Genomic DNA, 15,291 nt, shown 5'->3' on the forward strand with positions numbered 1-15,291 from the left:
GAACGACATTGCACATTGGAATAAAGTTCAAGGATCAAATTGAACAAATTAAAAGTTTAGGGACCACATACACATTAGACTAAAGTTTGTGAACTATTTGTGTCATTATCCCTTTCGAAAATTTATTCCAAGCCATTTTGGAGCCTGAACATCTTAAGCCCAAAGGTCCGGACCGGACTGGCTCTGATTAAAAAAAAAGAAAAGAAGGGGGAAGCCCGAAATCCCGACCTAGGCCTCTTCGAACCTAAAAGGTCGTGCCAGTCGAGGATGGGTTATCTAACGCTTAGCCTGATTTTTGCTCACTCGTAATGTTATGCGAGAGTTTTGTTGATGGAAACAACTATAGAGCATTATAAATCTATAGTGGAGATAGCACGTTTTCGCATCAACTTTGGGGTGGGTACATGTGAATAGGGGCTTTCGAAGTTATATTTTCCTTTTTGAATTGGTGCTACGATCATTAATCGATTAAATTTTCCGCTAAAAAGTGTCGCGCACGTGACTCTTAGAGAGATTAAACGTAAATTTTTTTTTATCTATTTCATACTAAATGCCATTTTTTGCAATCATTTCGTACGTGTCTACCAATTTTTATGTTGTGTTTGGTACGTTGAAAATTGAAATTGAATGGAATAAGAATTCTTTCTTCTTTATCTGGTTATCATAAAAATAAATTAGTTGGAATTGAATGGAATGGAGTTTAATTCGGTCTGGTTGTGGAGAATGGACTAAAACGAAAATTTATAAAATTATGATAATATTTTATGTGATATTGATTAATACGTGTCATTATAATTATCAGACAATCATCAATAATAAGAATTATAATACATTATTAGCTTCATGAAACGATTGATTAGTGTAATATGCATTTAAAATAAACACCTAATATCAATTATTAATATTCATAAATAATTCCATAAATTACTATAATGTGTATTTACTTTAAAAAAAAATTAATTAACCTGAATTATATTCGTCATTGATTATAAAATATTTATTTAACGGCACATAATATAATCTATAATAGTTCTACTATCGAATTATTCAAATTTAGAAATTTAGTAATTAATAATGTAAATTATAATCATTATCTTTTTAAAAGCATTATTTAACAACGAATTATAATCAATTATATAATTAATACATTTTATTATAATGTCAGTATCAATAAATGAAAGATGGAATGCTGGTGGCATGTATATGTACATTTCGTTGAACATCAATATCTATAATTATAATTCTTGCTATATTTAGCAATTAGCGGGCGGACGACGAGAATCCAAGTAGAAAGTACCGAAATTTTTTTTAATTTTCCTTCCTCTTGTTTCTCAAACGAAAAATCAAATATTTTTTTTGCCATTTTTCCACCAAATCTTTCGACCCGTTTTCCCTTTTTTATATATTCCAAAAAATTATATTAAAGCAGAAAAATAGGACTAGCCAAAAAGTAAAAAGGGCCTTTCAAAATAGTCAATGGTTGAAGAATAATAATATTGTAATGTTAGTAATTCATCGTCATGCATGATTCAGCAACAACATGTCCTAGGAAAGTCACTACGTTGACCACGTGTGCATTTGTTTATTTTTTTAATAATAATAAATTTGCCTATTTGTTCTTTTCTTTTCTTTTCCCGCGATGTGGCCGGGGCTCGAAAAGAGAGACGCTTCCGAGTTCAAGAGAATATTCTTTATTTCCCATATTCGGAATTATTTTTTCGAAAAGGAAAAATAACACGAATGGTAGTTGAATTTTGATTTAATAAACTTTTAAATCGTTCAATGTGGTCCCTAAACTTTAATTTAATGTGCAATGTCACCCATAAATTTTAAATTTGTTCGATATAGTCCTTAAACTTTTTGTACAAGTTTAATATAGTCCCTAAACTATATAAAAATGTTTCATATTATTCTTCCATTAATTTTCGTATTGTTCAGGGATTAGATTGAACATAAACCAAAACTTCAGGAAAGACATTGCACTTTAGAATAAAGTTCAAAAATCACATTGAACAAATTAAAAGTTTAGGGACCACATATACATTAGACTAAAGTTTATGGATTATTTGTATAATTATCTCTTTCGAAAATTTATTCCAAGCCATTTTCGAGCCTGAACATCTTAAGCCCAAAGGTCCGGACCGGACTGGCTCATATTAAACAAGAAGAAGAAGGGGGAAGCCCGAAATCCCAACCTAGGCCTCTTTGAACCTAAAAGGTCGTGTCGGTCGGGGCTGGATTTTCTGACGCTCGATCTGTTTTTTGCTCACTCGTAATGTTATGCGAGAGTTTGTTGACAGAAACAACCATCGAGCTTTATAAATTTATAGTGGAGATAGCACGTTTCCACGTCAACTTTGGGATGGGTACATGTGAATAGGGACTTTCGAAGTTATATTTTCCTTTTTGAATTTGCGCTACGATCATTAATCAATTAAATTTTCCGCTAAAAAGTGTCGCGCACGTGACTCTTAGAGAGATTAAACGTAAATTTTTTTATCTATTTCATACTAAATGCCATTTTTTGCCATTATTTCATACGTGTCTACCAATTTTTATGTTGTGTTCGATATGTTGAAATCGAATGGAATAAGAATTCTTTTTTCTTTATCTGGTTATCATAAAAATAAATTAGTTGGAATTGAATGGAATGGAGTTTAATTCGGTCTGGTTGTGGAGAATGGACTAAAACGAAAATTTATAAAATTATAATAATGTTTAATGCGATATTGATTGATACGTGTCATTATAATTAGCAGACAGTTAGCAATAATAAGAATTAAACACATTATTAGCTTCATGAAACAATTGATTAGTGTAATATGCATTTAAAATATCAATCTAATATCAATTATTAATATTCATAAATAATTCCATAAATTACTAGAATGTGTATTTGATTTAAAAATTTTAAATTAATCTGAGTTATATTCATCATCGATTATAAAAAAAATTATTTAATGGCACATAATATAATCTATAATAGTTCTACTATCGGATTATTCAAATTTAGAAATTTAGTAATTAATAATGTAAATTATAGTCATTATCTTTTTAAACGCATTATTTAACAACAAATTATAATCATGTATATAATTAATACATTTTTATTATAATGTCAGTATCAATAAATGAAAGATGGAATGCTGGTGGCATGTATATGTACATTTCGTTGAACATCAATATCTATAATTATAATTCTTGCTATATTTAGCAATTAGCGGGCGGACTACGAGAATCTGAGTAGAAAGTACCGAATTTTTTTTTAATTTTCCTTCCTCTTGTTTCTCAAACGAAAATTCAAATATTTTTTTGCCATTTTTTCCAGCAAATCTTTCGACCCGTTTTCCCTTTTTAATATATTCCAAAAAATTATATCAAAGCAGAAAAATAGGACTGGCCAAAAAGTAAAAAGGCCCTTTCAAAACAGTCATTGGTTGAAGAATAATAATAATATTGTAATGTTAGTCATTCATCGTCATGCATGATTCAACAACAACATGTCCTAGGAAAGTCACTACGTTGAAACTGAGATGTTCAAACGGAAAAATACTAGGTTTTTGCGTCGATGCGTTGACCTCCTGTGTATTTCCATTATTCATATGATTGTTTTTTTTAAATCATTGGCTCCTCGATGATGATTGTGTTTTCTGGTGTGGACGATGTATTTCAATTGGTCAAAAGGAAAAAAAAAGAAAGTCAAACACAATTGAAAAGAAAAGGAATAAATGTATTAAAAGTTCTAAAACTTGTCACGAAAATACGATCGAGTCCTAAAACTATCAATAAAGTGCATTGTAAGTCCTCAAACTTGTCGTGAAAGTGTAATCGAGTTCTAAAACTTTCAAAAAATGCAATCGAGTCCTAAGATTTTCGCAAAATACAATCAAAGAAAAGATTCGAGGGGATCAATTTGACAAATCGTTAGACTTGATTGCACTTTTTGAAAATTTTAGGATTCAATTATACTTCACCACAAGTTTTATGACTTAATTTTGCACTTTTAGAAAGCTTATAGGATTCGATTGCACTTTCGCGACAAGTTTTAGGACTCGATTGTAATTTCACGATAACTTTTAGGACTTTCGGTGCACTTATCCCTAATTTTGGAACCAGGTGCAGAACATGTTGCGCAGAGACACTAAGTTTGCTTGCGTATTGCATGATCTAAAGGTTAGGTATGAATTAGGATTGAAAACGCTCTGAAGGATGTTTTTTTTGTAACAAGAATTTTACACGAGTGGCTCTATCTTATCCACCATTGATTTGAAGACTTGGCAGTCGAAGTTCTATCAACTCGAAATGTGCAATTCCGTTTTTTGCCCCCCACCGGAAAAAGGGCAACAGGGTTAGAGTAGGGGCGAGAGCGATCGATGTGATCATGGCACGTTTGTTATGGAATGTTCCGATTCTCGTAACTAAATACAACATCAATATCAAAGACGCGTGCAGCGAGAGCCCTCTCCATATGGCGCATTGGAGCGCAAAAAATAACCCGCTTTCCTTTTCGAGAATCAAAGGATGTAGAGTAAGGCGCGCGGATCACAGCCGATTTTTGATCACCTTTTCTTGCTCCCAAGCAAAATTCGCAATGCAAAATCCGATGAAGACAAACCGAGGTTCATCGACTTATAGTCATATGTAATCAAGGTTTTTATCAGGTCATTTACAGGTGTGAAAAGAATAAGCTATACATGTACCGTCGAACGATCGACACACTGGAGATAACAAACAACTCAAATTAAATCGCGGGGGTACGCAGATAACTATCATCCCGCGATATCCTTTCCTTTTCCTACTTGAATTCGATAAGGCATGTCTCGATTCCGAGCAGATATATAAAACCCTAGATATATAAAACCCTAGAAGAAAGTACACAAATTTCCAAATGCAAAACCCCCCAATTCAATCCCCAAATTCTTTTTTTTTTGCCCCCGACTCCTTTCCAAATCCAAGAAGCTCACACTCAAAAGAGCCCCTTTGGAAAGGCAAAAAGCTCAGGGCTAGAGCTTATCAGAGATCGATAGAGAGAGAGAGAGAGAGATGGGGGTTTTTCAAAGAGGGAACAAAATCGCCAGCAGATAATAATACAAAGAAAACCAAGAAAAAAAAATCCCCAACTTTTTTCTCTCCGCCTCCGCGTATAAATAAATCCCAAAAAAAGAAAAAAAGAAAGAAGAAGAGACAAAAACAGAGCAACGGAGAAGGGTGGGGGGGCTATCACATTCCTTATTTCGTCACCCCCTCTCTCTCTCCTCTTCTCTTCCCTTCCCTCCTCCTCTCGTATTCGCCCGGCAATCAAATCCCCCCTCCTCTCTCTCTCTCTCTCTCTAGACTTTCCAGAAGCAGTCGCGAGATACGGAGAGCGAGCCTTTCTCTCTCTCTTCTTCTTCTTGTTGGGGGTTTCGAATCGTCTTTGGCGTTTCTTGGTCCTCCTCCTCCTCCCTTGGGGTTCCGCCATTGCCGATTGGGTGGCCGCCGCTGAGAAGAGCCGCGCCAATCTTGGGTTGGGTGGTGGCGCTTCGTTCGCCCGCCGTGGTCTCGTTTCCCGATTCGTTCGTCGTGCGCGGCGTGGCGCTCGGGTTAGCCCGGGGGTTGGCTTCGAATTGCCCCTTTGCCTTGGCTTTCGGTGGATTGGATTCGTGTGGGTACGCGTTCTTTCCTCCGCCGCTTCTTCGGCGGCGGTTCTTCTTCTGCTGCTGCTGCTGCGCGGAGAGCGCCGAACCCTAGTTTGTCCCGCCTTCGGGACGGTTCGCCTCCGTCTAAGTTTTGTGGGGTGCGAGATTCTTAGGGTTTGTTCCTCTGGTTGTCTCGGCTCGATTGGTCGTGGGATCGCCTGTTTCCGGTGTGGGGGGATTGGATTCGTCCGGGACGTTGCCGCGGACCGGGGGGCGCGGCGTTCTTCTCCGCGGGAGTTGCCGTTTCAATTCGAGCGCTGCTTTTGGGGGCAAAATTCGCCCTTTCGTCGGATAAGATTCGCTTCTTCTCCCTGTTCCTCGCCAGCATTGGCCGTTGATAGTAACCTTTTCCTGGGCACCATCGTTTTTTTGCTGCTTCTCGGCATTCGTGCGTTGATAGCTGCGGCGTGATTGTTGTATAGTGTAGAGAGGGAGCAAGGAAAAGCCGGGTGCTCTGCAGTGAGCAGGTCTGGCGAGCCCGAGATTGTTAGTCATGGCGACGATCGTCGGGTACTGACTGTTCTGAGAGGGGTTTTTCCCCGCTGAAGGCTCGTGGAGTTTGTTGCCGACTGAGGGTGGAATTGGGGGGTTTTGGCTGGGTTGGGAGAGAATTTCTAGGACACTGGGGAGATTTTAGAAGGAAAGGATTTTCAATCTCGGTTGTTGGTTTTGTCGATGATCATGTTATTTTATAAGGATGGATAGGAGTGAGCCTTCTCTAGTTCCAGAATGGTTGAAGAGCGGTGGAAGCCTCTCTGGAGGTGGCAGTAGACAGCAACAATCTTCTTTACGCTCAGGTACTTTTCATTAAATGGCACGCGTCTTTCTTTCTTTCTGACGTCTGGTGTTGCCGGAAATGTCATATTTAGTTGTTAAAGTTCATTGGGAAGGGAAGGTAATTGTAGCTTAGGCCTATGAAGCATGATACATAAGATGGCATGCAGAAGTTTTTAATGATGTGGATGTACGATAGGACGGCAAATCTACCTACGGAAATCATTTGTTGGGATATAATAAGGAGGGAAGTTAACCTAGTTTCGAGATTGAAGCATGATACATGAGATGGCATGTAGAAGGTTTTTAATCATGTGGACATAAGATTGTTGGGGTTATCCGTTTACCTATTGTACTCTCACGTTGCTATGCTGCAATGCTATTAAAGATGATCTATCCTATACTTTGTAACCTTTCGAGTATAATCCTTCAACCTCGCATTTGTTGAAAGTTTCCTACGGTTGTTTGCTTTCCTTTTTGTGGCAAAAATAATGTATTTTCCGTTGACATTGGAGAAAGAAACTTTTGCAGGAACTATCTTGTATTTGAAGGGTTTGGCGCGTATATGCAATTAATCCTTGTTTTGCATAGCTTTTTTTTTTGTTAATATACTTCCCTTAGGTTTTGCATCTAGATGAGGTAGCGTTTGTATGGATACAACAGTAGTGCAAATTGTGAGCTGGGTTTTGCTTGGATATGTATGGCCTCTCCAAGTTACTATATAGTCTCTGCGGAAGCTATTATTTAGCTTTTTACATTAATGGACAACTTATTCGATTATTTTATTTTTCCTTTGATAGATGATCGTCCTGCGAATAAGAACGTGAGAAATAGGTCTTCTTTAAGCAGCGGAATCCAGGTGTCTGATCGAACCACTTCTTCTTATTTTCGTCGGAGCTCCAGTAGTAAGGGATCAACCCACTCACGATCTTACAGCAGCAGTAGAACTCAGCGGGATGAAGCTTGGGAGGATTTATATGAATTTCATCATAACGACAAGCCATTTTTTGGTTTACAGAAGAACCGAGACTATACTGATCCTCTAGGTAGTTTGCTGCCGGGTAAGCTCGACAAGGATGTGCTAAGGCGTTCACAGTCTATGAATGGCAGGAGACAGGAAGAGACCTGGCGTAGTCAAGTGGTTGGTGATGTTAGTAATGCGAGAAATGGGGGCCAAAACATCAATAGTGGTTTGCTTACAAAAGGCAGAGATGCAAGTAGCACCACTGAAGCTGCATTGGGACAGGACTTTCCCTTTCTTGGAACTGAAGAGAGGCAAAGAGTTTCTGAAGTAGCAAGAGTACCTTCTCCGGGCTCTGTTACTACCTTTCAGAGGCCTTCAAGTGCTAATTCAGACAAAACCAGTGCAGATGGGTGGACGGCTTTGGCAGAGGTGCCTGGAGTGGTTGGAAACAATAACACAACTGGTTTGCTGTCTCAGCAAACTGTACCTGGAAGCTCAGCTATTTTAGGTCAAAGTATGAATGGACTTAAAATGGCAGAGGCTGTTGCCCAAAGTCCCTCTCGTGCTCGCACGCCTCCTCAGGTAAACATAGTCCCCTGTTGGATTTTTATCATGTTCGTCTATATCTATCATGCCATATTTGAACATATGGCTGGATTTCTAGGCTCATGACTATAGAATTCGCAGGTATCTGTTGATAGTCAGAGGCTTGAAGAGTTGGCTATCAAACAATCTAGGCAACTGATTCCCGTGACGCCATCCATGCCCAAATCTCAGGTAATGTTTCTGATTTCATTGTTGTATTCATGGTTATAGAGGTTCTAATCTATTAGATGCATAGGTAGGACCAATTAGACTGCTTCATATCCAAATCAAAACTTTTCATTGAAATGCAGTTTTGAGACAACATAAACAATGATATGCCTCATTATATGCCCGTAAAATTGTTATCTAATTTTTCTTGATAATTTCACTGATGCTTCAATTAGTCCAAAGCAAGAATATAAAGATCATAATACACTTGGCTTTCACCTCAATATCTGAAAGAAAGCAACCTTTTATCCATTAAACTGTGCCTCTTTGTATTGCGCATCTCTTATAGGATCTCATTATTGTGCATCACCACTGTCCTTGCTTTGGTACTTCTAATAACTTAAATGTTTCATCATGTCGTTGATTTGGGCCGCCTTGCTATGCTCCACCTTCAGAAATCAAGCGAAGTGTGGTGTCTCAACCCGTTCTTTGGTAGTTTTAATTTTGGGTCATGAAAACGGAAGAATTGTTTGGTCCCATCATCTGAATGGACAAATTCCCATTACGAGCTCCATATTTTTGATCTGGTTGACACAAATAGATTCTTGATAGTAACCTTATGGAGCTGGAACTTCTGATGTTGGGTATTCTTAGCTTTGAGTATGGTATAATTTTCCATTTGTTAACTGCTTAATGGAATCATAAGAAAAATTGTAAGATTGATAATGCTCTTTTTTAGGGAAAGAAACCAGCTTTAAGCTCTTCTTGCTAACATCGTTAAAAGGAGAGAAGGAACCTGAGGCAGAGCATGTACTTTTGGTTAGCCAAGTTTGCAAGTGCTGAAAAGTAATACCAACGAAAACACTTGCAACCCTTCAATATAGTAAATAGTCCAAAAAATATTCCCATGAGCCGGTATCCAACTTATAAATAAATCTATACCTTATCTCGTACTTGCAACTCGGGGTACCCCATTCCATGGCCTAAAATTACCATGACTTAAGCCAATAATCTCCGCGCTTTCTTACTCAGGTTGAAATAGTACTTGTTGTATGGTCTGAGATTGATTACATTGTGAATGTGTCAAATTGTGGGATTAGCCTATTAGGACTAGTAGGTCGGCCTGTCTAGACCAAGTGTTTTAATTTTAATATGGGGTTGAAAGAGAGCTTTATGTTCATGTATTAACTTTGTTGTGTATTTTGGTTGTTTGGTATATTTATAAGTGCGGCATGTACTCTGCAAGTTCCACCAGATAAATGTTTGGCTGCATGAGGCTTCTATAGAGTTTTTCTACGAGTTCCATTCCATTATTGCTGACAATATTGGGAGCACGTGGTTTAGTGACAAGTAATACAAGTTCTTTTTCCCCTGTATGGGAAATCGTAAGAATAGTGCTCATGGTTTGTTATTTGCATCTTCATTTTAATGCTGTGAATGAAAATTCTTTATGTTGTCTGATATGTTCTGGTGGGGCTAAATGCTGGAGCATTCTCCCGGTCTGGATGCCTTGTCCTTCAGGGTGGCGTGTCATTTCCCTTCTATTCTACACCTTGTGGAAAACTCTACTTATACGCCACTTTTTTCCTTGCACTGTCTCGAACAAGCTGTTTGTGAGGCAGTGAAATAAGTCATGGAGAATTGACCATCCTTATATTGAAATTGTTCGGATTTTGCTATGTATGCTTGAGTTTACAAATGTAGTAGTAGTGCATTCGCAATTTGATGTAGAGAAACGAAATTTCCTTTTTTGAAATTCTAAGTCGCAAGAGTTAATAATGCCCTTTTAATACTTACAGTTTCTTAATTGTCCTTTTCTTGCCTTTAATGAGGTTGGAGGGAGGGGTGAGACGGTCCCATGTGCCATGCATGTCACAGAGACATTCGTATTTTGCTGCCCAATCGGTCTTTTTGTGTGTGTGTGTGTGTGTGTGAGAGAGAGAGAGAGAGAGAGAGGTGTAAATTACTTTTCTGTCCCTCTCAATTTCTCTGAAGAAGTTTGATGGAACAGATTTCAGAATAACGAGTTCTAAATCTGAATAGATAGTGGTGGCACGTGATTTGTTCTATAATAAATTAGGATGTCTTTTGCCAGGATTTTATGAGAAAGGGAGATAATATTGGCATTAATTTGTGAATACTGATGTTTGATGGTCAAATTTAATTTAATTGTCTTCTTAATGTTTTCTCATGTTTCTTCCAGTTGCTTAGTTCAATGGAAAAATCAAAAACAAGAACTGCGCAGCAGACTACGAAGTTCTCCCCTTCGCCCTATGGCAATCAGCCTATGCGTGGTGGGCCTGCGAGAGTTGATGTTGGGAAGACTTCTAATCTAGGAAAGTTGCAAGTTCTGAAACCATCAGGGGAGCTGAATGGTGTCTCTTCAACTGTGAAGGAGAACCTGCTTTCCCCAAATGGAGTCAAAGTTCCACTTAGCCCCCTAAATCTGGCTCCATCAACTGTTGGTTCTCACTTTAAGAATTCTGTCGGCAACCAGAATTTGGGAGGTTCCGAGCGTAAGCCAGCTGCATCACTGGCAACTTTGGAGAAGAGACCATCTTTGCAGACTCAAAGCCGTAATGACTTCTTCAATCTCATAAAGAAGAAATCTTCTACGAGCATCAATCCTAGCACTGATGATACTAGTACTGCATCAGTTTCTGATCAGGAAAAATCAGAGCCTTTGAGCATTGAGGCTGGCACTGATTCTATCTCCTCGGAAACTAAGCATCAATGTTCTTCAGTTATCTCTGTTTCAGACTTTCCAACTGAGAATGGCGGAGAGATAGTTGAAAATGGTGATGCATGTGAATGTACTTTAGGTTTTATCAGAAATGGAGAGGAGCGTTTAAACTATCCAAATGAGGAAGAGGTTGCATTTTTGCGTTCTCTTGGGTGGGAGGAGGGTGCTGCAGATGGAGATGATGAAGGCCTTACTGAGGAGGAAATAAGTGCATTTTATAAAGAGGTGGGTGTCTCTTTTTTCAAAAAACTAGGGCAATAAATGTGTTATAAGTTGCTATATGCTATATCTCATTTAATATGTGTCTGACTAATGACATTTGTTGTTAATGTAGTATATGAAATCGAGGCCATCTTCTGAACCCCTCAGGGACCGGCAAAAATTTCTCCATCTTAACATGGACGGAAAGATCTGCAATGGGTCATTTGGATTGAGCTCTGCTGGGTCTCACGTGCAATCTTGATCTGCCGAGTGTAGCAGTGAAGTCAGAGGTTGTGATTAATTGTTTAAAGCTGATTATAATCTTTAATTATTTCAATGGATGAAAATCCAATCTAATATTTTGAAGGAGGTGGGGATGTGGCTATCTTTGCTCGGGAGGGAGTGGGAATAAGCTGAAGAAGTGCGATCTTTGAATTAGCTTGTTATGTGCTCTGCCTGCCTTTTCAGAGGTTGCTGTAGGAATAGCTGAGGGACATATAGGGAAAAGGGGAAAGAAAAGGAAAATGCTTCTTTCTTTAATATATTTGCTTTTGGATTTGGTTTTTTTGTGAGATTAGGCAATTGACAAATAGTTCACTGTTTTTGGTCATCTGATTAAAGGAATAGAAAGATGAGATAGTTTTTTTGGCATCTTGTTCTTTGAGCTGTCTTCGTTTTCTCCTGCTGCGATTTCTTTTCTTTCTCTTGATATTATCGAAAAGTTATCCACTTATACCGTTAAGCATGGGAATTAGATTGAGACTTCTGTTCTCTTGTTCGGATGAAGCAGCTGGAAAAAGTACCTCCTTGCCTATGCTGTCCCCTGTTGTAGGGCTTTTTCCTTGCTGTATCTTTTATTAGATCCTTTAACAAGAGCACTCATGACCATATGGCATATGTAGGGGATACAGGTTGGATGATTGTAACTAATCTATGCTTTGATGGTGCTTTGTAAGCCTTTTTCTTCATCAATATGGGATGTAATGTTTATATCGTCCCCCAGAAAATAATGGTGCAGGAATGTTTTTGTTAGGAAATAAACTCATGACCGGCATGGTTCTTTGGGTTTTCTTGCATCATGATGCTTTTGTTTCAAAATACACAGTTTTACGTCATATTAATTCCATCAGGTAGGTTGCCAAATACTTGAAGAAATAGGTTGTCAGGTATGACGAAAACTTAAGTTATTGTAGAATTTACTGAGAGAACATAGATTTGAGTTGCATTGTTGCTTTGATTTGACTCATTGAAAGTGTTTGATTCGTTCTGGTTGGTCTGCTAGATACCATGTCTTGTTCCTTGCATCAGAGATTTTTATAGAGTGATTCAGTGGAAAATTCTGTCCGTTATATATCTCTATCTTTGGAAGATTATCTCTATATTTTCAGCAACTTATATCAGTTTACCTTAGAATTTTTTGTACTTGTGGATTTTTCATTGAAATGGAGACACATAAGTAAATATTTGTTTATAATAGAGTCCCGAGAGGCTGTTTGGTGTAAACTTGCCGCTGAGTAGTAAGGTTTTCTTTGTTCTGTAGCTTGCACTAATCCATCTCTTTGGCACTATTTGTACCACTCATTGTGCATCATTGACGTGACTTGATTTTGTCCATAGCAATTGCTACGGACAGGGGGGCATTTGGTATGGATTTGAGCTTCAGGGATATATGAACATGAAGGGCAAACGTTTGTTTGCCCGACATGCTTAGGATTCTGCAAGGGGAGGGATGGAGAGTATCGAAATGTTCACATGTGATGTCTCGGGCTCAACTCTTACTACGCAAGCCGTCCTGTTCACGAGTTCGGGTCGGGTCGGGCCACATGCCCAAGCCTCACGAGTTAGTTCTCCATTTCGAGATCATTCTGTTGTGACATTTATTCGAGCAGCAGCTGATTTCGACAACATCGAACTACCCTAGTTAGAGGGACGGCCTTTAAGTTCCAGGTGAATGTAGCTCGTACATTCGACAAATCACGTCAATACCTCAATTGCCAATGCCCATTCTCTCGCTAAATTCATTCATGGTCCTGGTACTGGGAGTCCTACCTCATCTGTCATTAATCAGACAGAGATATATTATCTTTCGCCGATACTCGAGACCAGCTGATAGTTAGTTATACATTCAAAAAGATTAAGCTCCAACTTTGAAAGTGACTATCATGACAGACAACATGGCTTCTGTTAGATACACAGAGCATCCGTCCCTCAGCCCTTCGCAAGGTATTTCTTTGGCACACTGTCCACGAGATACAAATCTAGTCGCAGATTGGATTGCTAAGACCCATCGCAAAGGGTTACTCCCCTCTAACTGGCTGCACAAACCCCCCCAACCCCTTTGGGCTTTAATCTGTAATGACGTTAGTCATGATCACTCGTGTATTCCGTCTTTGAATGAATGAAATGGTATTTGCATTTGACAAAAAAAAAAAGAAAAAGATATTATCCGATCGGACGGGCTCTGGATGAGTTTGCCGGAGCCAGTGTCGGGTCAACTCTAGACATATTCTAGCCACTTCTCCAAGAATAGATTGCCCATCGATTCCCACATCACTGCTTCCGATCGATCAAACTTCTTTCACACAATAAATTGTTAAATTAATCTACTAGTAGATCTCATAAGAAAAATAAAGGTATTTCTTGTTGTCATAGGCGATGACTATACATTTTTCAATTCTCAAAGGCGTGAAAAGGGGGGGAAGAAAGAGGGAGGAAATTGCGCAAATTCTCGCTGTCGTCATCGTGAGAAAACAATGCCAAAAGACTCGGGCCACATCGCCTTATCTTAATAGGATTTGTGTCAGCCATGCATGTTGACTCAGAGAAATCTCTGCTAACCCAGAGATTCTTAATCAATATTCTAATCAGTCAGAAGAATTCCTCGATGATGATTTTTTAAATTTGTTGGTCATTCATTATCCTTATTTTGATTTGATTTGTTGGTCGTTTTTTAAATGATTCTTTAGTGTTGTTTTGATTTGAACCTAAAAGTTGTTTTGATCATCATCCGCTAAAAGGTTCTTGCGTGGGTTGCCTGTCAATGATTAGGCAAAAAGTTTCGAATTTTGATTGAGTTTGGGTATTGAAGGTGCATGCTTCTCTATAAATTATTTAGGGAAAATGTCAATTGCTATCCTCGTTTTTTCACTTTAATATCACTTGGTAACGTCTACTTCTCAAACTATGACTTCACATCGTAGAATAAAAAAAACAACCCATAAGTAACAAAAACAAAAGAATACATGTTAAAAAGACTCATTAGCCCCTTCATCCAAATGCCACGAAAGCGAGGTCCTCATGGTAGGTGGAGGGCCGAGGACGGTGGTCCGACCACCACAAACCCTAGTCTACGACAAGCCGGGCAAAGGTCCTCGTGGCGGCAGAAGACGACGACCGAGGGCAGGAGCGCTAGTGGTGGCCGAGTTAGGATTAGAGTTGATTTAGGGTTTTTTAGTAGGTGAGGGATTTAATATTGTGACCGGAGTGTTTTGGGAAGTAACATGGCCGCTCTTCATAAATAAGGCTACAATAGTAATTATTGTCAAGGCGTAAATTGGTGTCTAAACTTAAAATTCAAGATGGAGAAAATTATCCAAAAAGTCATAATCTTATTCTACAATCGTCAATTTAGTCCTAAATTTTTCAATTTGACCAATGTAGTCTTAAAATTATTGATAATCTACCAATATAGTCCATCCGTCCAATTTAAGTTGGAAATGGCTAACGTGGCGGTCCAATCTGCACTAATCATCCTACGTGGCATGGCTGAAGATCTGACGTGCTCAACAGAGCTCAAAACAAAGTTGTTTTGAGAATTTTTTTTTAATTTTTTGATTTCTCCCTTCATCTTCCCAGATTATTTCCAGCCAAGGCCTCGGTGATGACTAATTTACTAATTAGTCGACCCTATTTTTCAATTGGTCGTATTCAACAACCGGCTATATACGATGTACAATACAAATTTTTCTACTGGATAATAATTAATTTGACCACAAATTATTCCATCCACCTTTTCGAGTTCAAAACAAAGAGTTATTCTTCCATCGAGACTTTTTGGACAATTGGATCAAAGGAGCAGCAAGCCAAATCATAAGTCAGAGTTTCAAGCTCACAAGAAACCTTCGAAAAGACATGAGTAAATGATCTTGGTACTCATGTACACACCCAGAAAAGACCTA

General features: G+C 38.5%; 1 protein-coding gene across 1 annotated transcript; it reads left to right on the forward strand.

Moving 5' to 3' along the window:
• The first annotated feature begins 5,671 nt into the window (after positions 1-5,671).
• On the forward strand, positions 5,672-11,761 carry LOC115692884 (uncharacterized). Its single transcript, XM_030619854.2, has 5 exons — positions 5,672-6,475; positions 7,253-7,998; positions 8,104-8,193; positions 10,373-11,137; positions 11,247-11,761. Exons 1-5 carry the CDS (start codon positions 6,376-6,378, stop codon positions 11,373-11,375), a joined length of 1,830 nt encoding a protein of 609 aa, XP_030475714.1. The 5' UTR covers positions 5,672-6,375; the 3' UTR covers positions 11,376-11,761.
• Positions 11,762-15,291: the final 3,530 nt, after the last annotated feature.

This window comes from Syzygium oleosum, unplaced genomic scaffold (assembly GCF_021117445.2).
Source record: "Syzygium oleosum isolate NSW1041296 unplaced genomic scaffold, Sole_v2.1 Sole_v2.27, whole genome shotgun sequence".
NCBI lineage: Eukaryota > Viridiplantae > Streptophyta > Magnoliopsida > Myrtales > Myrtaceae > Syzygium > Syzygium oleosum.